This window comes from Cygnus olor, chromosome 4 (genome assembly GCF_009769625.2).
Source record: "Cygnus olor isolate bCygOlo1 chromosome 4, bCygOlo1.pri.v2, whole genome shotgun sequence".
NCBI classification, from domain to species: domain Eukaryota; kingdom Metazoa; phylum Chordata; class Aves; order Anseriformes; family Anatidae; genus Cygnus; species Cygnus olor.
Window position 1 is genome coordinate 34,499,632 of NC_049172.1, and position 27,613 is coordinate 34,527,244.

General features: G+C 38.0%; 1 protein-coding gene across 1 annotated transcript in view; it reads right to left on the bottom strand.

The window, feature by feature from the left end:
- The window catches only part of ARHGAP10 (Rho GTPase activating protein 10), a 143,773-nt gene that overhangs the window by 12,467 nt on the left and 103,693 nt on the right, over window positions 1–27,613 (bottom strand). Inside the window, exons 19-20 of the mRNA XM_040554767.1 lie at window positions 25,417–25,567; window positions 9,825–9,987 (exon numbers count right to left, since the gene is read on the bottom strand). Coding sequence (XP_040410701.1) covers window positions 9,825–9,987; window positions 25,417–25,567 — 314 coding nt within the window. The remainder of the gene's footprint in view (window positions 1–9,824; window positions 9,988–25,416; window positions 25,568–27,613) is intronic.

Genomic DNA, 27,613 nt, shown 5'->3' on the forward strand with positions numbered 1-27,613 from the left:
ATTATTAATTTTTAAATTTACTACATTATAAAATGATGAATGGCACATTCTTTATTTAACAAGACAATAATTTTTAGTTTGGATCTGTGTCAGACTGCATTTGGATGAAAACTGGAATTCAAAGTATATGAAAACAGCATTCTGCAGTTAATTCCACTAATAAAAATGAAACTTAAATGTCCTGGCATCACAATGAGAAGGGTTTATCAAAACATGTTCTGCTTTTAAAACTATCAGATTTACCAAATAAAGGAAGGAATCATATGTAGTAAATTAAATAAAAAGCTGGACTGTACTGACTAGAAACATATTTTGTGCTTAGGTTTGGGAAGAGGATGCCTATTCTGCTTAGCCACTCTTAAATCTTCCACTACACATTTATTTACATCTTTTAATAATTATGTTCTTTTGAAAACCAGCATCTACATAATATGGGGTTTTACTCTTACTTTAACTTGTTGTTTTCCTCCCATTTTTATGCAGTCATTGAAAAATATTCCCCAGGTAGAACAAAAACCTTCAACTGTAAAACTTCGTTTGAAGATAACAAACAAGAACTGAACACCAGTATTTGTATTATTTGTTCCAAATAGCGTGGATAAAAAAAAAAAAGGTACTGCAAGGTTTGTAAAATTTGCTAGAAAGTAGATTATTTGTCTATCATTATGCATAAAATGTATACATGTAAAATTAATTTTAGCTTATTAGAATAGGTGAACCTAAGACAAAAATGAATAACAAAAAAATATATCCTACTTGCATAGACTAAACTGTTAGAGTTAAAGCAATCCTGATATTTAAAGAAAGATCATTTCCCTTGTGCTTTTACTTATTCTCTTCAATCCACTCCAAAATTAAGATTGGGGTAAGGCTTGTTTCTGAAACTTGTAAAATTACAGAACATAGACAAATGATATTCCAAATATAATGCCAGAAGATTATTAAAGCGTCACCAGTTCAAACTAATCACAAGTGAAGAATATTCTTCTATAATGCATACCTCTGATTTGGCATTGTTTGCCTTTCAGCAAATGAATACAAAAACCTTCTATTTATTAGCTATTTCTTTGAAATATGCATCATATTTGTCTATGCAACTTACATGATCAGCTCTAGGACAACACGTACTGCCCATGTTTAAGACACCAGATTAATGATTTCAAAATAACATTCAGAACCCTCTACCAAAGATACCCTCTGATCCAGGAAAGCAGCAGCCATTCCTAAGAATACTTAGAATGTCACAGGTGGTTTCTCTTTGAAACAGGAAGGGAAGAAGGAAGGAGGGAAGCAGGGAAGGGTCAGAGAAATGTGCAAAGAAAGGAACGGAGGATGAAATCAAATGTTCAGATCCATGTCATGGCACATTTATTTCTCAGGTTACACAGACTCAACAAGTACACTATCCAACAAGGCTACACTATCCTTTATCAGGCAGCATTATTTAAAAATATGGAAAAACAGGTAGATTTTCTACTAATTCTCAGCAACTTCAACAGCAGAAAAAACCTCCAGAAGTGCAGGTACGTGAAGCCCTGGACTGCTCCCTCCCCCACTTTTTGATTAATTCACGTAATACACTTCAGCTGTAGCAAAAGCACTGTAGTATGGCTTCTCAATTCGCCTGTCACTTTCAGCTCGTGGTTATAGATCAAGAGATCGTGGTCTAGGATCCAGCAGGGAAAAAAAACATTTTTCATCAGCAATAGTTTTACCATGTTGAGAAAAAGAAGAAGAAAAAAAACACTTTAATGGCTTTAAATATTAAGCACGTTCTAGAATTTCAACTCTTTTTTTTATTTACTGTACTTGGCTATCTCAGGAACCACTTAATTTTATTATTAAAACAGAAGGTTTTACTCAATAGGAAAAACTGGTTCCAACACTGTGGTGTGTAGGCAACACAGAGTAGAACTTCCTTTTGTTTCTTTCAAAAGATTCTTGTAATAGCGAAGTTACCTTGCTATGAAGGTTTGCAAGCCTTGTTTATCAAGATGATGATAAATTAGAAAGTACTGTGTATCTTATCATATAGCATCTCAACTTTGAGAAGGTATGTTGAAGAAATCCATTATCCTAAGGGCTAAAATGAAGGCAATGCATTTCCTGTGGGGAGAGAAAAAACCCTGACATAACCATCTCTCTCTGAGAAAAAATGCTATTGTTTGGCACAGTGAATGTTGGGAGAAGAGAGAAGGGGGAAATGGCCTTACTGAAAATAAGCTGGAGATTTTGTACTGATATTCAGAAACAAACTCCTGAAAACACGATTTTATTGGATGTTTAGCTGGCTGGTTCCTAAGGTAACACAGCTAAAGAGCAGCCTCTTATCTTGAGAGCAAGGAAGAGACTCTGTGAAAAGAATTTACACTGCAACTCTTTAAGAAAAAATGTTTGTTTCACAGAAGGGTTTGGCAGCCCCATGGCTGTCATATCTCAGTGTCTGGCTGACATAAACTCAATGAAAGCGTTCCTAAAAGGCTTGATTATAAAACGGCAGGTATTGACTACTTCTGATTCGATATGCAATCCAGTACTCTCCATCACCAGACAACAGTATTTCTGCATGTTAAAACTCATATGCCTTGGTGAGAATGGGAAGTAGAATGCATGGACAAAATTCTAGAAATTGTCACAGTTGCAGCAAAGCTGGAGACAAAGCAAAAGGACAGAATTTCCTGATCCATGACCACTCCAAAAAGAAACTCCAACCCCAAATGTAAAATATGTAACATGCACTCGACATTACTGATCCCACGTTTATACAGAGCACATCAGCCAACACTGAAATAGAGGCTGTGTTAAACTTGGCTTGTGAAGTCTCAGTAAAGCAGCCAACATATTAGCTAAATGATCTTTCACGCCAGTCTGGTAAATCTGAAGGTTACGTCTCTACAGCAGCTGTCCTAAACTACAGCATTTTAAAATGATAATTCAGACAAATCAAAAAATGAAGCATGTACATATGTAAGCTTATAGCATACCGTCCCTTATAGGATTAAAAAAAAAAAGTCGGGGCTGTGTTTCCTGGAATAAAGATAAATAAATAAATAAAAAGGAAAAAGAAAAAAAAAGGAGGCAAAAAAGGACACTTCAGCTCATAGTGGTTGCGTCCACATCCCTCGCTGCTCTGAGCACACGTACTGCTTACCTGGCGCTCACACAGGTGCTGCTGTCCAGCCTAACTGTCCACGTCCAGCCCACTGGAAGACAAGGAGATGGCAAAACCTATTTTGTATGACCCACATGACTAAGTTACATTATACCTGTTTCAATGGAGCTACAAAATCGGGGCTATTGCTCTGCTTGCGTAACAAAAGGATACAAAAAGAAGTGCCTGCTTCACTTAAACCTGCTCTCCAATCTGCTGAGTCACTGAAGAGGTGGCAGCTGAACCAAAACCAAACTGCAAAATAAGCACAATGAGTGAGGAGTGCTGCCACATACCTGGACTGTGCCATCTGCAGCTGTTAAAGCATCTCCGCTTACTAAAAAAAGATTACATCAGATATAAAAAGTTCTCAACACATTGAAGGTGAAGTCACTTATCATTTTCATAAAATTGCAAATTCACAGCACTCCCAGAAAGTACAAAAATAAACTGTTTCAATTTCAAGGAGACAAGAGATGATGCAGTCTACAGGTGTAGATATAATAAGGCTGATGGGAACTCATCCAGCAGTCAAAGAAAATGAGTAACCATCTTGAAGACTTCTGTTATGTTCAGAACACCACTATTGCTGTCCTCCCTTGCCATCTTATTGCTCTTTGAACATTTGTTTGCTCACTGGGAACTTGAATGGCCTGAGATTTCATGAAGAGCTATCAGCTTTTTCCCTGATCACAAAGGCCCTGGAACTACACAGGATGCTGCACAGAACAGCTCTCTCTCATCACCATTCTGAAAGCCTCTGGGGATATTAAAAACCCAGAAACGATGCCCATAGTGTATGTAGCGCATATACACCATTGAGCTTTGTGACAGAATATTTAAGTGTCAGGAGACCCACTAATGAAAAAAAAAATAATACTGGATTATTTCCTCTGCCACTGGTACCTTCACGAAAGTTACTTCTATTGGTGCTTCTATTTCGCCTCTGGGTTTTGCGTACCTTCAGTATTTGGACTGTATCTCATATGTACCTACAACAGTTTGTAAGGTGAGATTCAGTTTGAAAACTGCAAATCTGAGCCCAGAAATATATCTGCTTTAACAAGCCATCCACTCCTTCTCAGCCATGCTGTCTGTGAGGAGGTTTGAGTGGCAGGATGCGTTCCATTCCTTACGGTTGCAAAATCCCATAGGCTTAGAGAGGGAAAGAGGAGGGGGCAAGGTAAATACAGACAGACAACACCATCTTCTTATGGAAGGTTACTGCACATCCTGCAGCATGACTCCATCCAGAACAACCATCAGAAGTCACCAAGTGATAGCATATGAATCCAGCTCCCCAGGAAACACAGAGACCCTGCAGCCTCATATCACAAAAATGAACTCCATCTGAGGAACAAGACATCAGTTTTCATGATCTGAATGAAGAGACCACACAGATAATGTCTTTTCTAGGGGACTTCCAAACAAAAAGAAAGAATCTTACCCAACTGTGAAAAAACAGTACTGTGAGGGGTAAGTCTGTAAGCTCTAGTATAGGGCATTATACTATTAGAAGAAAAGATCTCACAACAACAATGGGCCAGTTACAGTAAAAAAAATAAATTCCTTATCAGAAAAAAAGATCCTCAGAGATAATTACAACAAATACCAAGTCTAGGAAATACCAAGGGTTCACCTTTTTGGTTCATTCTGAGGTCAAGTGAAAACAGACTTAAGGGCAGGCTGCAGTGTTTTAGGATGTGACTCTCATAAACCACCTTCCAAAGACTCAGTCTTCTTGATAAGGGAACCGGCACCATTCCGTGGGAGGAGAGCTGCCATTACAGCCAGGACTCCAGGGAAGACCTCAAATCAATAAATGGTTCTGGCCCACAGAAAAGCCAGTGGAGAGCTTGATGAACGCCACCCTGATGGTGAAGATGAGTGAAACTTGTCCTTGTTTCAAAGTACTGCAATTGCTGCAGTTAGCCTGAGTTTCTGAATTAAGACAAGTCAATATTCTCAAGACCTATATAAGTCACGATCTTCCTTCTGAGCTACTAAGTAGCTGCCTTATGACTGTTTCTGCTAGGATTAGAGGACATAGGCTCTACAGCTGCAGGGAAGGAACCTCTTGTCAAAGCAGCACCTCGGAAAAAAAAGAACCATTAGTGATGTGAGCACGCAGACATGTACAGGACCTGACTGTCAGAAGAGTCACAGGAGATGCAGAAACTGGAAGGAGAAGATGGAAACAGCGCAAGTTCAAGCCTTACACAGACCCAGAGAATCAAAAAGCAATTTAACTCATTTCATTTCCTGGATTTCTATCACAGTGCTTTTCTTTACGCGCCCCTCCTCCTTACCACTCTGTGTCTTCCCCTCATCTATTGTCAGCAGACTTCTGGTGACACTCTTACAGGAATGCTTTTCCTTACCAACACTGTCAACTGACTTCCTGCCCACTGCTGGTTGCCGGAGAATCTACAGGGAGCGGCAACCTGCAGCAGAGAGCAAAAATATTACTATGGAAGAAAGAAGAAAACACAAATTCGCAAAGAGAAATTAGCAATAACCCATCCTCTGATCAGCCAGGTACTGAAGCAATTCTGAAAGAAGGAGCTAAGAGTGGATTTTGAGGTCTATGCTCCTTAGACAATTTGCAACTATTGGGTAGACATCAGATTAGGGGAAACTGATGGTTAATGGATAAAAGATGTTTGGAGGTTTGCTTTGTTAGAGTTGGTTTTTTTTTGTTTAAATCCAGTCAGAATAATATTATGTGCAACTCACAAAATATATCCATTCTGTATGAAGGGATTTAAAATGTTACAATACATGACCTACTTGTTAAACCCAAGGCACAACATGACAAATATTACCGTATTTGTATATTCTTCTTTACGTTGTTTGTTTTATATATATATTGGCCAATTCCTTAAGTGGGGAATACTGTCTATTTTCCAATGTCTCAAATAACAGAAGAAATGGATCAAAGAAAGCTTCTAAAGAATGCCTATGGGAATAGACACATTTCATTTAGAAGACACAGCTTACCTTCAGAACACCTGGCTATGGTGGCAATCTGAATCAGAAGAAATGTACAAGTAACTAGAAACTCTGTTGTGTTTGGTTTTTTTTCTCTGTGTGGTTTTTGTTTTTTTATTTTTTCCCTAGAGCCAACTGTGGCTTTGAGGGGAAAAAAACGAGCATTTTGAGAATGTACTGCTAGTGAAACTATACCAGTCCCAAAACAGTCTGACAAAAAAAGCCTGAAACATGCTCTCCTTGCAAAAGCAGTAACAGCTGGAGCTCTGTCAGAGCAAAGTGGACTTCGACAGTGGTTCCAGTGGAACTTGAAGATAGACGGCTGAACAATGCTAATTCTGTAGCTCAAGGGCAAATGCATGTGGCCACTTAAAGAAAGCAGAGAGGAAGACAGAAGGAATGTAACTGCTTTGGTTAATATCAGACTGAGACTGCCATTGTTGCTGTGCCTTAAAGGAAAAAAAAAATGCCCATACCAGTGGAGAGCACCACAAGGGTCAAATACTTTATCTAACTCACTATCATAACTACCAATTTTTGTCTGACTCTTTAAACATAGCTTGTGCTAAGTATCCATGGATGAAAAGAGATTTTCAAACAATATACGTTTATGAGATGGTGCTCCATCAAACAGAAAAGGTAATTTGTCCCTCCTGAGCTAATTGGAGTTTGAATCCTGTGGCTACATGAACTACCCTGTAACTTTGCAATCGACAGGCAGGGGGAAACACTATGTCCTAACACAGACTATATGTAAAAATAAAACATTTATGTTTAATATTTGGCTCTAGATGGAAGTGTGAAGGCAAAACTATCTTCAGGAAAAAGATAGACAAAAGTTTAGGGTGCAAGATGACAGAAGAGCAAACTTGGGTCTCCAATAAAAACTATTCTTGCTGCAGACAGTAGAAGCCAACCATCACCCCACCCACTGTACACCCCTTCAGCAGTACATAACATCACAGGGCATGTGACTGATCGACACAGGGCTTTCAAAGAAAATCTAGCATCAGGAAGACACATACTTACAGACATGAAAACCAACAGCTTAGCAGGGCTTCAACATGGCACACGTGAAACATCATGGTTCAGTTACACTGCAAGCCTAGTACATCTTTAAACACTGACATGGCAATTGAGCAGTCTGGGCTTTGTGAGACATTTCAGATCTGTGGTATAGCCCTTGCTCTCTTAGTTTCTTTCACCGCTCTGGCCATGCAGTCCCCTTCCAGAAAAAAGCCAGGAGGTAAGCGTGTATTTGCTTTCAGTTGGTGCTCCTTTAACCATGCTAGAAGCTGTAGCTCCTTTTGATTTTACAGGTAGGACAAGGAAAGGGCGTGCATTACAAAAAAAAACTCTGCCAGAGAACATCATTGTGACAACAGGTATCATTCAGGGCAGAAAAAAAAGCTCATTCTTTCTTGAAAACAAATACCACAGAAAACGTTCTTGCTATCCATCCCGTTATTGCTGAGAGCAAACTACTGATATAAACCTACCTTGGATTATCTGACCTATCTGGACCCACAATGCGACCTATCTGGACCCACAATGCAACATCCTTCCCCGAGGAAACAGTGCAAGCAACTCTTCTACTGCAAAGAAGTCACCATCACCTTGTTGACTACGTAACTCCATAGTGATTGATCTCTTACAAGTAACACCCATGTGTTACAAACATCAGCAGTAACTTGAGAAACCAGATCCTCTTGTATTTTCATCATCCTTAGGCTCAGTAATGGTATTTACTGTAGCTCAGTGAAGACCTGCAATACCATTTTAGAGAGGACACTGAAACGTTAAGAATTGCTTTTGTTCCAATTTGGCACAAAATGCTAAACGTTCTGAAATCCTGCACAAACAGAAAGGATTGTTCACATAATTCAGGGATAGACCAATTTATGAGAATAGTCTAAGACCAACATGGAGTTCAACAGCCAATGCCTCATTTCCTGGAGCCGTGAAAGCTACCACAGCTACGCCATGCCAAGACAACCACCACCTTTGCCTGTCCACAGGACATCATTATGCACAACAACTGCCAAAGATCACCATTTTTGTGTTGCTGACATCTGCCTCTTCCATTAACACAATTAAGTTGTTTTGGGTTTTGTCTTGTTTTGTGAAGGCAAGGCCCTCTGAGTCATCAGAACTAGAAGGGGAAGAGAAGCCCAAATCAGTGTGAGAAAGTAGAGGAAAGAAAGAATCTACCTTTCACTGACTACTCTCTGTCACTGTCCAGGCTTGTTGTGGAGGTAGCTCTTAAGCAGACTTCTCAAACCGGTAAGTGTTTTTGACAAATCATCTAGATGCACGTAACAAGACATTTCTTTTTCCTTCCAAACTGCTTCCAACTGAGCACAAAACTTCAAGTCATCGAAGTTTCCAAAACAGCTCTACAGTATAATTTTCCATGAAAACAAACAAATGCAAAAAATGCTATGTTCCTTTACAGACCTTAAGTTCCTGAATCCTCTGGATAAAGCCAATACTTCCTTCTTTTATTCTATGTAGTACCATTATCAATGTTTTGCTAAGCATTATGTTCCCTCATTAGCTATGCCTGCTTTCATAGACATTCTAGTTGTGTCTTCCACAGCACCTCTTTACATCACATACAACTTACTTTTAATCCTACCCACTACTACTAGACTACAGGACAAAGAAAAAGTAATTTCAGTCTTCTGAAGAAGAAATATATACGTAAAATATCTATAAATATGAAATTCTTTCAGTACATGAGAAAATATTGTTATAGCTAATAAGTACTCTAATCAACGGTTAATTATGTGTACATATGGAAGTAGAAACCTATTATATGTCTATCTACATATTCTCATGTGTTACCTACATCTACACATATATTTTACATACTTGCTTAATCAACAGAACAGGCTACTCAAAATGCCATTATGGAAAATTTCTGTAACAAATCTTTTCTCCAGATTTACTTCTTCCATCTTCTTGGCACTGAAGGCTGGAAAACTTTGTCTTGATTTGTTGAAGTTTGTATGAATGGCAAAACAGAGAATTTAATTCAAGCTCAACTTTTGATTAAAAAATGTATGTTCAGCTCCCTGTATCAGACCTGAGTATGTATTACAGAGATAGTACTAGACATTACAGTGTTATTTTTGCTAAACTCAAGTAACTCAGTAACTGAACATGTACAGTCCACTGAAAGTGAAATACTGCACTTTAATTGAAAAGCAGGCAGTTAATTTGTTAACAAGAGATCAACAATGATAACATTCTTAGACAAAAGCACCTGGGCACACGCTCATTAAAGTACATTTATCCAAAACCAAAATTTGGCCCTAAATCTTAATGGTCTTGCATTAAATGTAAACTTACTCCGTCTTGACATAGAGTAATACATCACATAAAGAATAACTGACATATTCATTGCCTAAATAAAAAACATTTCAATTTTTATAACAGGTTACAGTAAAACACACTAAGTTTCAGTAGGGAAAAAAAAATCCTACAAACTCAGCCGTGTTCAAGTATCCTCTAATCTGCACCACAACATGTAAGCACATACCTTTTTGTAGCAGAAAACAAACACAATTACATGCAATATAAAAGCCATTCACTTGCCACCAAAGTGAAAAGGGAAATGTGTTTTATATGCCTGATCACTCTAGTGGAAAAATCAGTATTCAATATTTGGGTTACTTACAGATTTGTTGTCCAGTCTGCAAGATCTCCACTGTCCATAATAAGGTGATTTCTGTCCAGGAGCCCAGGAGGGCTACTAGAGAATGCAGGTGTAGGAGATTGGGAAGAAAGAGAATCCATGCTACCAGTTGGAGTGTCCTCTTTGGGAGAGCTGTGAGTGTCAGCTAGAAAAAAAAAAGACAGCATAAATCAGAAGGATACTAAAAAACTCTTCTAAAGAGTCAAATCTACTTTGGTAACAATTCCACAAAATACATACAAGGAGTAATCTTACTGTCCAATCTTCACAGGCTATTTTGGAGGAAATGCAATCCCCCAGCATTTCCCCAAAAGGTACCATAGCTCAGTTTCTGCCATCATTATCACGAGGCTGTCTTCACATAACAATGTATTCCTGGTCCCCTTTTCAACATGTATTTTACGTGGAGGAAATACTAGAGTTTGGGGGGGAGGTGTTGTTTTAAGACAAATGCATCACTTCAAATAAAATAGTTGAGGCTATACACATTTGTACACCTCTCTAAAAACTGTCTCTAAAAGTAATTTAATACACATTTTAGTAAATGATTGCTCTCAAGTACCATAAGCACAATCCTATAAAACATGAAACAATGAAATTTAGAAAGGTCAGAATAGCAGGAGATCTCTAACAACAGGCCATTAACCAACATGTGATACCCATGAACGGTGCTTTTATCACTCCTTTTTAAGGGTATTGCTTTTAAGAGAATTCATTGTATTCTGGTCTACTATTTGTTTATGTAGGTTACTTTTAGAACATCACTCAGGAGGCAACATATTCAGAAACGTTTGCTTAGGAAAAAGTTAAAGGAACACCGTTCCTATCTCATGAATAGTAAGAAAAAGCTACAAATATGGCACAGCGCTCACTGAAAACCATGCTGACACATCTAGCCAAACAGCACATTCTTCACTGAAAAGCTAACCTTCAACAACATAGTTTTTCCTTTTAAAATTATTTAAACATCAGTTGTACATTTTATAAGCTCTGAAAGAGTCGTATGAAATGAGGACAATTGCAAACATTAAAGTGTCCAGCACAGCTGAGTCCACAGTCTCAAATGGAGCCTGTGGCTGTTTTCAAAATATTAATATTTAACAGGAATAAGGGTCATTTCCAACCACCCTTTACATGGCTCCCTGCATCCCATCCTTCCTCCTCTGTGCTTCCTACTCCCACTCGTACATGTGAGCATGGCCCACAGCACCACACAAGTCCCTCCAGAGTAGATTCGATAACGCTGACCCTACACAGCCACGGTATGAGTTCTGCTTCTTCAGGACCAGAAGCTCTGGGGGGAGAATGAACAGCCAAAGCAATCAGTTATTGGATCAAAAGCTGTTAAAATACTATGATAGCTTGAAAAGCTGTATCTTCTATACACGTTACTATACAAAGCCAAATCCTGTATATTACTTTCTAATGCTAAATGAATTAGAATCTGTACAGAGAACAACTGAGTTTAATTCAGCTTCCATGAAGCTGAGCTACGCTGTTGCAAAATTTTTTTCATTTATTTTTATTTTTTTAATAACTTAAAGAAAAAGCAAGAAGAATTAAATATGGACAATGAAAAGCTGCCTTCCATGGATAAAATCACCCTTGCAACTTCATTACTGTCTCAAAGAGTTTGATCCCTTCTGTTTAAAAAGCAGAAAGCTAATATAAATGCTCACCTGCTTCCCCAGCCATCTCATCCACACCCCCTCCAGTAACTCTCAGAGAACAACTTCCCTAGAGAGGCAAATGACATAAAACTAAAAACACTCAAATGATGAAAGTGATGATCTGAAAATTTCTCCCTAAAGTAGCTGCTAATTTAAGGCTCTAAATTAGCCTGTAGTAACAAAGTACGATAAGCTGTGAGAAGGAGAACGGTTAACCTCAGCACATGAGTCACGCTGGCTCCAGCCCAGCCCTGTGCAGCAGCTCTGCCGCCCTGTCCCTCTGCAATAGGCCTGGGTGCTGCAGCTCGCGTCTACATGACATGACATGAGAGCTGTAGGAGTGTCAGGTAAAAACTAATTCATTACACCTCATTTGCAGACGTATGTGTCACAGTGATAAACATCTGAGAGATTAGACAGTAATACTGCAATTTTACTTTATTAAGAAACTGAACTCTTTAAAACTAAATAGACTTAAGTCCTTTTACCTCACCGAAATTTCTTTTCAAAACAGTAGTATTAAAGCAAGCCAGACTATCAAACTACATGCAGCATATTAGAAAGCCATGTTTACCTCAACCATCCACTTAACGTTACTAAAACACCATTAGGAGGGAATATTAACCTATTCTTCAATAGAGTATTACCAAGACAGCACACACCCCCTACAAAAAGGGAAGATTTTTCTCTCAAATCATTTCTCAGAGCACACAGAAAAAGATGTACTGCACGCTTCAGTCACCAGCCACAGTAGATTCTGTGTTATAGACTGAAATATACAAGCAATTGCATTTGACATTATCATAAATGAAACTCAGTGTTGCATCTTTTATCAATTTTACTTCTTCCTTCCCTTGCTTCCTGAGCCAGCATTTTCACATGGTCAATACTGTGTTGCATTCTCAAGAATGAGGACTTATTCTGAAGACAAAAAAAGAAAAAATGTATTTAAACAGGAAAACACCTTCTAAATACTGTGGGTTTAAGTAAACAACTTCTAAAAACATGTTTAAAGATACTTGAAGTTACAAAACCAGATAATTCTAAACATCAGAAAAGTAAAACGATATCTTTCTTCAGGAAAAGGCTATTCTGTGTAACTGCAAAAACAGATGAATAATGATCATCTAGCACACTTTCATGATTAAAATCAATATATGCTCAAACACTAAGTCTTCAAAGTATAGCCATTGTTCTAATTTCATCAGTACAAAGATGTGCAACCAGCACATTGTCCTGCACTGGTGAGGCCTCACCTTGATCTCTGTGTGCAGTTTTGGGTACCACAGTATAAGAAGGACATAAAACTATCAGAGAGTGGCCAGGGGAGGGCTACGGTGAAGAGTCTAGAGGTGAAGACGTATGAGGAGCGGCTGAGGTCCCTTGGTTTGTTCAGCCCTGAGCAGAGCAGGCTGAGGGGAGGCCTCATGGCAGCCTGCAGCTCCCTCACAAGGGGAGGCCTCATGGCGGCCTGCAGCTCCCTCACGAGGGGAGCGGAGGGGCAGGCGCTGAGCTCTGCTCTCTGGGGACAGTGGCAGGACCCGAGGGAATGGCATGGAGCTGGGACAGGGGAGGGTCAGGCTGGGTGTTAGGGAAAGGTTCTGCACCCAGAGGGTGGTCAGGCACTGGAACAGGCTCCCCAGGGCAGTGGTCATGGCCCCAAGCCTGACGGAGTTCAAGAAGTGTTTGGACAATGCTCTCAGACACAGGGTCTGATTTTTGGGTTGTCCTCTGTGGAGCCAGGAGTTGGACTCGATGATCCTTGTGGGTCCCTTCCAACCCAAGATATTCTAAGATTTCACTCTGTGTATTGGTTACAAAAAGTTCTGCTAATATCAGAAATTATACTTATGTAAATTTTATATCCTCTTATATTCTGCATCTCCTCTACCCAGGTATAAATGGGTTTGAGCCTTCCATCACCTTTCATCAACATGCTATGTCATAAACATTAAAATACCAAGGTATTTTCCCCAATGAATTGGACTAGAAGGGTATTTTCCCCATGTGTTAACAGGATATATAAAGATTATCTTCAAATACAATAAAAAATGCATCCTAATGTCCCACTACTTAGCATCTTTTTTTTATAAAAATAAAATAAATTCTTCTAGTGATATGATGTATTTTGTACTGCTCCAAACTGCTACAGACAGGAAAACTGGAGAGGACTAGCTTGTTTTCCTGATGTTACATAATCTCATCTGGACTCCTGTACATGGCAGAGGCCATGAGATTGTCTCTAGTTATCTCTCGATTAAGTTTAATAACCTACTTTCAATTAATGTCCAGATGTTGGGCCAAACCATATTTTCCAGAGAGTCTTTGTCTGAAGACATCAGCATTCGAGGTAATTAATTAACAGCCAGTTGATTCTCCATTAACATATTCACTGATGAATGCATGTACCTTCAATTTGTTAGGCCTTAACTTCCAGGCAAGGCCCACATTATAAACAAAGCTAGTTTTTTTGTTTGTGTTTGTTTTTTTTTTTCCCTGTGTGAAGGTATTTAAACAATTTGCTTTGTAATTTTAACAGTAAATCTCTTACTAAACATGATTTTGCAGTTTTGGGGTCGTATACCCATTTTATAAACCTGTTCCTTTATTCCATAGTTCTTACTGAAGAGCGTACAGCAGATCCAAATTCTTAACTTTTTCTTGTGGTCCCACAAGTGCCACACTGAGTATTAAATTTCACCATTTACTCATACTCATCTATCCCCTGCTCATGCATGTGAGGTCTGCACTTTTTTTTTGCCACAAGATTATGTTAACAGTTTATGATGAGATGATTGTCCACCATGACTAACAGACTTAGCGGAGCCCATTTTTTTCAGGACAGAGTTCTCCACTCTGTAGGTATGGGCTACATCTTTCCTCTAAGATCTGTGAATTTATTTCCTTAATACAACCAAGCTTATTTTGCTTGAACAGAGTAGCAGCAAAATTTAGCAGGGTAGATCACGGAAATAACTCCAATGTAGCTGCCATTGTCATCACTGTAAATATATGTAAATATATTATCAAAGATTTGTATTTACCTTTCTAAATACTGCTGCTACATTAGCATTCCTCCAGTTTCTTTGAACTTCTTTGGCATGAGACAAGATGTTTTAAAAGTTAACATTGCTAAGCCAGACAAACCAATTACCAGACAACTTTTTTAGGACAAGTTAGATGGCTTCACATTATTCAAAATACTCACTTTGCAACAAGTCTATTTGTGAAGATTTCTGCTTGACCCTGCTTATTATAAATCCCATATCAATTTTCTTAGCTAAGTTTCTCTTTAGGAATTCTTAAAAACTTGTAATGTGTGTTGACTGCTAGCTATTTCCTCTTTTTTTCCCTGCCCTTTGTGGAACCAGTAAAGATCCTGAACTGTTGGAGATTAAAAAAAATCTTTAAAGTCTTGCCACGGTTGGTTTGTCTAGAGTGTGTTAACTATGTTGCTGGAATTGAATCATGTCTATGGTTTTCATTTTATTTCAGAATTCACGGGCTCCCTAATACTGATAGTCTAATACTTTCTGTTTCTCTCCTCTGACTCCTCTTTACCTCCAAGTTTGTTCTACAATGAGCAACATTGTCAGATTTCCCACTTCTATGTAAAGGCTGACTGCCACATTGGATTGACAGGTCCTTTCGAAAAGGAGCTCCAGAAACTTCCCATTTTTCTTTTTCTAACACTTGAATTCTAATGAGTTCTTACATCATAAAATAGGGAAGATGGGATTTCTGTAATGAAGCTCATTTATATCACTCTTTTATATTTTTATGGTGGGTTTGGTGCCTTTATTTTTTCTCACCAGAAATGTCAATCCCCTTTGCTCTCCCATTACACTCTTATCTTTGGGTACCGAAGAGTGACAGACCAGATGAAGGGCATTAGGATTCTCAGAATAAAAGCAATAGCCTGCATGACATCTCATAAATTTTTTTTGACACTCCAGCCATCATCTCTTCACCTTCTGTGTAGTTGTGGGAAGCCTCTGAGTTCCTTTGGCTTTCAGCTTGGCCATCTGTCTAGAGTTGCCTCTAAGCTGCTTCTACAAGCTCCCCATCCTATGCAAACAGGTATAAGAACCAATTTTACTCTCAACAGAGTTAAAACTTGTTCCATATTCTCATCACCTTTTGCATACTATTTAAATTTTTTGACTGCTCAGATCCTTTTAAACTGTCATCTAAATTATCTTCTTGTTTCACTGTTCTAATCACAACACTCATCCATCCTTACAGCTTTCACTATGCCTCTGCAACAGATACCTGTGCTTTGTCTTTATGGCTGTTCATAATTCAGACCAGCTCTATCTAGAAAATAAAACAGTTTAGGCTGATCCTCACCATTTACTGTTTGTGTCTAGCTGGTATTACTTACTATTCTGTTTCTAACCCAAATAGCCTTTTTTTTTTTTTTTTTAAATTCATGTGTCACCCTTTCTCACAGCAAAAAATCTACACAAGATAAGAAAGTACTTAGATGGGCTACATTATTCAGCTTCTCTTTAACAAATATATAACCTTTAATTCCTTTTTCCTTTTTGTCTGGATAAGCCTCAGATAGTAAAGGCTCCCAGACTCTCTATACCAGAAATCTGAACTCAGCTTCCACCTAACTGAACATGACATACCTCCCAGTTGCCTTCTTTTGACTTTTTCCATCTGGCTAGTCTAAGAATATTTTATGCTGGCATCCAAAGTTGAAAGAAACCGAAATACTTTGGCAGTGTCAATAATCAGATCCTTACTTTATTCCAAGAATTCTAAATAAGAAAAAACATGTAATAAAAACTACAAGAACCAGAGAGCTAACATTATCAGTTACTTGCTTGAGTGACAGAGTTTTCTTTCAACCTCAGCTTAAGTAAACTAAAGAATTACACACTTTACTATTAAAAGAAAGACTAATCTTAACATCAACATTACAACCAATGTCTATAGTTTAAGGGTAGCCAGAGGATGAAAGCAGTTTATGAAACTGAATGTTTCTGAAGTAAATGGGGATTTACCACAGTTTCTATTGAGATACACAGAGAGCAGGCAGAACGGAACTCTTGTGTATGCTCTAAATGTTCATCAGATGCTCAAATAATGGCAAAATAAGAGGGTAAAAGGCATGACTTATTCTACTTTGACAAAGTCACATAAGTCAAGAGGAGCTGGGGAGAATTACTGAGGAGACTAAATTCAAGATGCTGCAAGATCCCTATTACCACTTTCAACTCTGACATTTTCTGTATCACGAGGTGGGGAAGCAGCAGCTGCACTGCTGTGCAGCCACCCATCCTTCCCCATCAGAATCACAGCTGCATCCAGCTCAGAGATAACAAACACTCATTCACCATAAATAGCTAACTTTCCACAGTAATAGAGAAGTTAAACCAAGTAGAAAGTAGTTTGCTCTTATGTTAACTTGTGCGTATACACTATGCTTTCCTTTTAATAGAAATCTCATAAATTAGGGCTAGAAAAGAAGTATGAGTATCTAAAATATTCACTGCCAAGTGAGAACTCAGTTCTGTGTGCTAGAGCTTCAACATCCACAGAAAACAGGCATGAAAAACATAAACTTCAGATTAGTTGTCTTACACAATCAACACAAACCTAAAGTGATTCCATGACATGAAGTAATAATCACATAAAAAAGTCAAAGGCATCTAATCAGCATTACATTATGTTAAAAATAACCCTACCTTCTTTAGAAGATGCTCTAAGAATTCCTGTATGATAAAAATTACAGGCATGAGAAATCCAGTTAGGTTACAATGTCAACAGAAGTCAAAACAAATTACTTGGTACTGGGAACCAGAATATTCACATCAGATTCATAACAGAAATCAAAAGGGAATTTAATCTGAAGCAGCACATCTAATCTAAAAGGAAAGAAAATGATTAACCTACTTAATCAGCCAAAACCATACAAAAGGTGCCATTATCTCACTCTAGCTTAGTATTTGCACCTTGCTGGTACCTACAAAAGTATCCTCACTCCAGAAAGGATTCAGCCATTCCTGAGAAAACCAGAAGTAACTCCTTTTATATTATAGTCAGGGTGATCAGAGGACTCTGCAGTCGGAGGTGCTAACAGAGCTGTATTTGTGAAAGGCTCTTCTCTAGATGCAAGGCTGCAATCTTTTGTTCACTACTCAGAGCACGAACCATCCTGTGCTGATCATGCCAAGCACCAGGTGAACTTAGTCATTCTTTACTTCTTGACATCTTTAAATTTCTGAATTAGGTCATCTATTTCTGAGTAAGTTAAGAAGTTTTGTACTTTCGTCTAACCACTAAAACTGGTCAACAGAATTGTTTATTACTTAACTTCAGACTTCAGAAATTGTGCTATTTAAACAAATGAATTTCCAAAGTAAAGGTAAATCACATAAAAATGGGTTAATAATGACCTACTATTTGGTTAAAAAAATCATAGTGAATAGTAAAACTAACAAAGAGTTATTTCAGTGTTCCTAAATAATTAGTATTTTAGAGGTCAGATGCCTGTAAACACTCAAAAAATAGATTTACCATATTTCATTATCAAAAAATATTAATTATCCTCATTGTGTAGCAAATTCTATACACTTCAGTACTGCCCTAGTACGCTGTTACAAGATAAATGCTATTATTTCTTACATAAAATTTAGACATCAGTAGACTCATACACTCTAAAACCAACATAACCTTCAGTGAGAAAATGGACAGCACACAACCCGCATATTCCATGCTTTCAAAACACATGCAGCAAGAATGAGATCTCTATGCCAGCTATTTTTTCCTCTCAGACAAAATAATTAACACAACAACTACAGTTGACTACACTTTTTTCCTAGATAAAGACCAACTTTGACAGATTTTTCAAATGTGTGCATGTACAAGCACGTGTACCTTACGCACATAGTAAATCTCCTGAAGAAAGACTGTTTTTTCCCATCTCCATAATGATTCAGAAATGTTAGAAAAAGAAGGAAGCTGCACTAGAAAGAATTTGTGTCTAGACTGGCTGATGCAATTCAAGAATAGTAGCCAGAAAGGTGGATATTTAAGCTGCAGATAGGCAAGAGAAAAAAGTGCTCACCAGCAAGTTACTTATAGACAACTGGAATTTTGGGGCCATTCCCCTGCCCTCCTTCTTTCTGATACTATCTTGTCTACTTTTAAAATGTAAAGTTCAACTGTAAGCAGGCATATTTCTAGACATATACTTTATTTGTAATAGCAAGCAATTATTTCAATAAATATCCCTTTCATTTCAGGTTGTCTCTCAAAATTCAAGAGAAGTATTGCTGATGTTACTCCTTTACTTCTAGAAAACCTTAAATTGTAGGTGAGCCTTTTGCTGAGCAAGCTAAAACTAAAATTCGTGAAGAATTTCAACTTATTCTTCAGGCTGTGGAAAAAACATTGACAGAGTCATGGATACAAGACTAGGGTTGTTAATTTATGTCACGTAATTAAATTTTGAAACACAGCAGAAACCAGATACAAGCATGCAGAGGGGTTCCTCTTTTGATTTGTGTATACTGAGAAAATAAGAGTGGTATCTAAACTCAAAGATTACTCATTTTTTTTTACCAGAGCCTGGTTGGCAGGAAACCACACATGACCTCTAGCCTTACCAGGCTGGCCAAATGCCACACATTAATTTCATGGTTGTAAAATACAGTGATGAACTGCAACTGCTTCCTGAAAACTCAGACAAATAGTAAGATAAGTGGGTTGTTCTACAGTTTTCATAGTTTTCTCATTGCATCAAAGGTCTTGGATTTCTGTAAGTTCAGGCAACATTTACCTGTGGTCCAGACCTATATCAAAACCTACCAACAGAACAGCTCGTCTCATCAATGGCAATGGGAACTTTAAAAACTAAAGCAGATAAAAAAAGGGCGTCATCTCCTATTACCATTAATAAAGGTTTCGTGATTAAGTAGCATATCTCAAATGGCATCAAAAACTCCAAAGATGACGAAAATCTTCTTTATGATTCTTTTTCTTTCTCCTTTCTGTTGTCTTAGCAACTCAGCCACTGATATACACATGAATACAGTTGTTCGTGTTTGTTGTTTTTTTTGACTGAATGGAAAAGACTGACACAGACTGGGAGCAAATCATGAAGAGCAGTAGTATTCTCTAAGTCACGTATCAGCCTTTGAGCAAGTTCACTCCCTCCCGTCCAAGATCTTCCCTCCTATCTTTGCCGCCAGTGAAGGGAGGCAAGAGAATGTCCTTGGGAGGAAGCATCTTGTTCAATGAAATGCACAGCCTCATCCATAGGGAACTGACTGAAGAACTGAGCTATACCAAGCCTTCGTTCTACCTGCATTCTTGTGTGCTGGGTTGAAAGTAATTTCAACCAACAGCAATCGAACAGGGCACAGCTGGCTTGTAGCAAAGACATGTCAGTGACTTCCATGCCTGGGATTAATGGCTTTTAGCATGCAAAATTGGCCTTCTTACAGTATTATGTGTCCTTGCATGTCTGGGTGCAGAAGGTAGAGAATTAAAGAGATGAATGATTATTACAGAAGATCAGAGATTTTTATTAATGCCTAGCCTTAAGCAAAGGCTGACCCTCCCTCATGAACTCCACACTCCTTTAAACTGAGATTTTAGTTCTAGCCTATTCATTTTCCCTTTTACTACACTTCCAATCCCTTTTGCGTGCATGTGTACAAGCACATGGAGATGTGTTTATTTTTTGAACATTTCTACAGGCTCTAAACTTCATACACTGAAAGTAGACAGGTACTGGTGATGATACTGGGGTGACTTTCACGCCAACCACAAAGATTTGACACGTCATTTGAAAAGAAGTAAAAGTTAAAGAGACGTTTATTATGTTATGACAGCTAATTTTGATTTCACATAACTGTGCAGCAAGTAGGCTGTAGTAAGTAGATTACTGACAGGTGTAACAACGGATAGACAACGTATATTGTATATACAAAGAATGGGCCAAAAATATTCTATACTTCCAAGAAAATAGGTACCTTCTATGGACCCAAAGCTTTCCAGCCAGAAGTTAATTATCAGATTGGAAACCGGGACCCTGTACATACCCACTGTTACCTAAGAAAAAGCAAATGCTACCTTTACTGGCAAATGCTATACAAAGAAAAAGCCTTTTTCAGTTCTCATCCTACTCAGAGCCATTGGGTAGAAAAAGATGTGATAGATCCTGTTGAATTGCAGGAACTATTCTTGCAGCAAGGTGAAATATGAACTACCTTAAATTCTACATAGCAAACAGCAATCATCCTGATCTTCCCCTCACAACTAATACTGGTGTACCTATTTTGTAACAGCATAACTGTCTGTTCTGCTCAGCTGTTAACAATAGCTTTGTAAGCAAGTGTTGCAAGCCCTTATGGCTTTTTGATATGCCTATGTAGCTGCTTTTCTTTCCATTTCCCCTGCTATGTGCCAGGTTACAGAAACACTTCCAAGCAGCAGATTCAGAAATAGAAAGAGTTCAAGGCCAGGTTTTACACCTGCAACCTTGCAGTTCTAGGCCATTCCAACCCTGAAGACCAATCTCATTATTATAAATCCAAGGCTTCCTCTAACATCCAGGTTTTATGTTCAGTAATTCCAAATAAAGTCTATGTTTTTTCACTTGTTTGTTTGGGGCAGGAAGGGATGGGAGGAGCAGGGAGAGGGAATAATGCATGGGAGCTATATAACTATTACATGTATCACATTTTGCTTTGATGAAGTGATGTAACCAAATGCCACAGTAGCTCATGCAAACTAATATAATACCCAATTTAAGACACTGTATCACTCAAATACCCTCAAAAAGAGCTACTCCTAATTAATGCTAACATACCATTCATACTTCGGCTTCCCTAGATACTTCAAAGCATAATACAAATTAGCACAAAATTTTAAAGGGTTAAACAGCAGTTCTAATTTTTGATTTCTTTTTAAAATTCTACACAAGAATCTGTTTTCTAAAGCACTATATATACAATTTTTAGTTTATAGCAGCAGCAGAAAGCTATTGCAAACACCCCATATGCCTCCTGAGTTTCAGAGCAGGGAGTGGGAGACAAACACCTTAAGAACAAAACAAACAAGCCCCTCCATAACTCACAGGTGCTATGTGCATGTACATGCCAATGACAAATTTTGACATCTAGAGAGTATTCAAAGAGAATAAGGAATCAGCAGGCATTGTGGCTTAAGACGTATACTGTGGTTTGTTTAGAAAACAAGTTGTTCTGCAATTGGATGAATTGCCATGCAAGACCAATTTCTTGACTGCAGGTGTGATTTATGCAACTCATGCTGACAGCTCATCTGGATGGACTGCACTATACTTCCTACTTCACACAGGACTTTTCTTGCTGTGTTGCTCTTGTGGCTCTCCAAAATAGTTTAATAATGTCTACGTCTCGGGCACAGAAAAAGATAAACAAAGCAAAAAAAAATATTTTGCAACAAGAAGAGAAAATTATATAAAAATTAAAATAAAGGTACGAGGGGACAAAACTGTAATTTTGCATTGCCCTTTAGAAGAAATATAAATAGAGCTCTCTTCTGATAAGTACTGATCGTCCAAATAGAAAATAAAGACCCAATGGCATTTTCAGAACAGCATAAATATCTCTGTTTTAGCTAAGACTTTCTCTCCATAGAGAGAGAGCAAATGCAAAATTGTTTGTACATACCTGGAACTGTAAGCCACAGGAGTGTCTGCATTGCTACTTAATTCACTCTACAATTCATTCCGATAATATTGGTACTAAAATAAAAAAGACTATTTCAAAACAAACAAGTATTCATTTTAGAAGGCACGAAACTCTGAAAGTGATCTTAATGTAAATCTCAGACAAATCTGCATTTTGCTGAAGCAAGAACTTTGGGATTAGGCCACGTATGAAAATGGCTCCCAGTTCTCCATTATGTGTAGTTCTACTTCAGACACCAAGATGCTGAAAAATTTCAGAATGAAAAGTTATTAATTGGCTTACTACAAAGGAAAGAAGTTGAAAGAAAAATGGACAGCATGATCTCTGATTTAAATTTGTCTGAGGAAATGAAGATCCTTAAGCTAGTAAATATAATACTCAAATTGTTTGCAAATAGGTTTAATCACCTAATTGCCAAGTACAAGGAAAATCTATGCTCTATATGGACCCAGCACAGCTAATTACAAGAAGGCAAAATAAAGATTTTTATCAAACTGTGTGTGTGTTCTTCCACTATTATATCTATCAATATTTATGCCACTTACAGTCCTTTCTGGGTGGTTGCTGCATACAGTTTGTGTGCAGTCAAGAAGCCTCCTCACTGAAAACGTGCTTTTAACAAGAAAAGTTGGCCTGAACCCTGCATTTCCAATTCAAGCAGTGGATTCCGAAGACTGTTAACTCCCTGGAGCAGCTGATAGTTAAAGACTTATTTCCGCTTTTCTAACAATTTCCTGGTTTGCATAACAATCCTAAGAGAAACACACTCAAGAAGTTTTCCAGCACAGAGAGATTTTGTCTCCAACGTACTTCGAATTTCAAGGCACAGAATATATTTATATATAACTACAATAACTTTAGGGATATATTTCTTTACAAATATATTTACATATAAATACGTATCAGCTACTTGTTTTAAAACAAGATTATTTGCCATATCCAGGAAATACAAAACACTGGTTTATGCCTGGCGCTTAACTCATGCCATTGTGAATAAAAAGAGGGGAGGGAAGGGGTTTAATGTTTAATTTCCTGTTAAAAACACACACAGGATAAAATCTTCCAAAGAGCAGTTATAAAACATGCATTTGTTAGCCAAGAAACTAGGTAAATATGGAACGAAGCCCAGGCTCACTTTTATTCCTTCCCCCCCTCTCCTAAGAACAAAGTAACTGAAGGCCATGGTGCGTACTTGGAGGCAGCGAGCTCTCCTCAGCGCTTGGATAATTAGTCAGCCTGCCTGATTTCTGTACCGTGTAACCAATCCGGTGGGGTAGTTCCTCAGGTAATGCAGTGATGCAACAGGGCCCAAGGTACCACCTTGCAATGCATACCGTGCACCTGCCAAGTAAGTGCCCGTTGCACCACCTCCTGACTACCTTCCTGACACAGCTAGGTGGCTAAAACACACATACAGTACGCTCTAGCATGTAGCCTGGACCTGTCGAAAGCTGGCTTCTAGCAACATCACATCTGCAATACTGCTACCTTCAGTAGCAGCTGGAGATACTACGGAGAATATTTTTTAGAAGTCACAAAGAAAAATATTATTTTCAGATCCCACTGAAACTCAGTGTTATGTGTCTTGGAACTGTGACTGGAACCGTGTTTAACTGCTTATTAGGCTAGTCTGCAATGCACCACACTACGACTCCCAGACAAGCACCAAATTTCCATGCAACAATTACAGCCTTTTAACTATCCCACTTCTCTTTGTTCAGATACCTGAATGACAAAAGTATGGACTGTATTTAGGAGAAATGGAATGTTTATCACATACTTTTCAACAGTAACACTGCATTTTTGGATCTTACAATAAAAATAACCCATCAAATACTGTCTGTCTACTGCATCAGAGTCAAATTCAGGTCCTCAGTGCACACTTTGAGGCACAGAACTGGAGAAGAGCTGTGGTACTTCTTGTAACCTGCTGTGATTCACATTCAAAATCAGATGTAAACAACTCTGTGAGCATATTCAGTTTTGGTTTCTTTTTTTTTTTTTTTTTTTTCTTCCTCAACGGGATAGTTTTATTGTAGCAGACACAGTTCAAGAGCTTTCTTAGCTTTTGGTAGATTATTCAAATTAACACAGTGTAAGCTTTTTAAGTAAATGTACCTTAAGTACTTTCTAGTCTATACATTTTAGTTCCATATTTGATGCAAGGACAGAAAGGCACAGAAATTACATATCTCTAGTGAATTCAACCTGATGACAGGCGTGCTGAGTTTCTTGCAAACTGTACAAAACTGGCTTTCAGACAATAAACTGTCCTGAGTTTATTTCTAAAATTTGCAGTTACAGCTGTTGTGGGTATTTGTGCTCTTTCCTTAACAAATTAACCACTGTTGACCACTGATTTAATGACAGTTCATCAGCGAATCTCATGCTACTGCATGAGTTCAAAATCTTCCTGTTTATTTTCACTTGCTGATAACTGGACTTTGTGCCCTAATCCCACGATTCTCCATGTGAAAAGATAATTGACTAAGAACATTAGTAGGGAGAACAGGGATAGGGTGGAAAAAATCTGTAGCACAAAATGAGGACTTGCCTTCTCAGTACTATATGTACCCCCAAGCACAGAAATTTCAGGAAAACGGTTACTTTTCTGGCCAACAGTCAGAATATATAAGATGTTGTATACCCTTTGCCTCTCTGTATGCTGCTATTGCAGACTGCATGCTAAAGCATGGTTTTTTTTCTTCTCAAGTCAGACAAGTTTATGAGTATTTACTGCTAGTAACACCACAGTATTAAAGATTCAAGTGAAGTATTAGTATTCTCTAGTGCAGCAGTGACCTGAGCCTTTAATCCAGATGAATTTAACAGTAGAGTGCATTAGCTTTTCTCATAAAAGATTTGCTTTAATTTTAGTTCTCTCTCCATTTATCTTATGGCTGTGTAATCTTCAGTAGAGGTCAAAGAGATTTCCCAAAGAAACAGGAGCTGCTTCTTTTTCAGAAGCAAAAAGCATATTTAAGACAGTTCGCCCTACTTTTAAACATATGCCACAAGACAGTACTCTATACTCTCCTTTCTCTGTACTCTCCTTGCTTCTTTACATGTTTCAAAGCAATTAAACAAGCATGTATGTGTATGCACACACGTATACAAATGAAACATGAAATGAAAACACCTACTGAAGATAGGATATGCAATAACACCGATATGCTGCAAAGATTGAAAGCGTTATTAACATCTTACCATCATCCAGCTCAAGACAGAGATTGTACACAGCCAGTGGCCTTTTAATACGTTGTCCTTGTCTTCTTGATTGCCTTGGTGGGGCATTTGGAGGAGACACTGGCATAGAGATTGGCTCAGGGAAAGTGACATCAGGCAGGGTTTTGAAAATCTGCAATCGAGAACACAAAGGGTGTTAATTATTTATCACAAAGAGCAACCTGTGTAATGCAACTGTAAACCATCATCAAACAACATTTGTTTTGGATTTCATTCAAAGCATGCAGGAGCCAAAAATCCATTCCTTCAAGTTTGAGAGTATGCCGTGGGTCTTTAATGAGTGCTTTTAAAATAAATAAATAAAGAGATATAAAATGGAAATAAGCAAGAACATTGTCTACACTTTAACCAAGCTGCAAATCAGTTAATCCAAAGACAAAATATGTGAAGCCACGCTTGCCAGCTACGATGGAGGGAAAGGGGAAAGAGGGAGATGAACCAGCCACCAGAAAGTTTTAGAATTTTAGCTAAGACCTATAATATTGCCAGAATATCCATGTTAATTTTCAAAACTTATGATATCACTATAGTATCTGCCAGTTAAAAAAAAAAAAAAAAAAAAAAAGTCATATTCTTGAAGACAGCAAGGGAAAAATTTCGAGGGGAGGGATTTTTAATGAAAGATACCATAGTAACATACCATGTGAGATTTTTCTCAGTCAACCATTGTATATTGATTCATATTTATATTAAATGATGATACAAAGATACTTATGAAGAGGATTGCATTTCTTGTCACCATTTTATCCTTTGAGTCATGGCTATTAGCATATCACCACTCCACACAAAATACCATGCCAGCTCTCTCTGGATTAACCCGTAACACAAATCTGCTCAAACTGATTTTTTTTTAACTGACACATACAAGGCACAGTCTAATGATGCTGATTTACTTCTAGAAACTTATCAGTACGCCCATGTACAATTTAACAGAAGCCTTTTACAACCAATCATGGCAGATTCATATGAACAAATTAGCTTCATATTTTTCATCAAAATCAAACTGGCAGATGAAGAAAAACACAAACAGCACCTGTACAAAAAAAAAAAAAAAAAAGCCCTGTGTCTGTAGGACACCTTACAGCAACACAACATGGTAATATAACAAGACATAATGAAACAGTATGTGGTGCTCTTTTACCCTGCAATTTTACATAGTCAGGTATCCATGCAGGAAATATTATAAAGAGGAGACTTGTAATGAATCTTCAAAGGAGAAGCTTTTTATGAAGCAGAAATTCATGCAGAAGTTAGAAAGAGATGCCACAGATAACACATTTTTGGATTATTACAGCACATCTCAGGTGCAGCATGAAGCTAAAAGCCAGCCAGACTACTCTATGCATGAGAAAAATGCCATAATCATCTTGTGGTAAGGCAGTCAAGATGTCATGTCAAAATTATAAGACTATATGCTGGCCTGTTAGTCCTGAATATTACACATATAGAAATGAAACAACCCAGGAACCCCAGCTTATAGCGACTTAACGATCACTTTTATCCTGGCAGGTTGACAACTGTGATGTACAAAATCATCAGAAACATCATTCTCCATGAGAACTGTGGAAGAAAGATCGTATCACCAAAACTGGGCAGCAGCAGGCAGGAAGCCTATACATGGTATACAAAGAAAAGTTCCAGTGGAAATATTACCTTCCTTCCCAATAGGTGAATGTCACCCTGGAGGGGAAGGGAAAATGAGGAAATGTGAACTTCCCCATCCCAGTTACAAGAAAACTGGCTCCCACTCCTTCACATGCCTATGTACAGGGATTATGAGAGAGCACCAAAATCAAGCAAGGAATTCACTATAAATAAAGTATTTATAAATGAGAAAGTGCTGTGCCCTGCACAGACACAGCATCACTCTCAGACAGTGACAAAGGTCTAATTGTGCTCAGAGTGCTAAAACTATTTTTTTTAAACCATGATGCAATATGTAATAATGAAATCTAACATGCACCTACATGGCATTTGGCTAACAGTACCACACTGCCCCCTTACGTGTAAACACAAGGCTAGACTGAGCAGTTTTAGGAATAACATTTTCTTCTGAAAAATCCAAAAGTACCAAAAACTTTAAATGCCATCTTTTTCATGGACTAAATGTTGTGTCTGGACTCTCTGGTAAATAACTCTCCTCCAAGAGGTTGCAGCA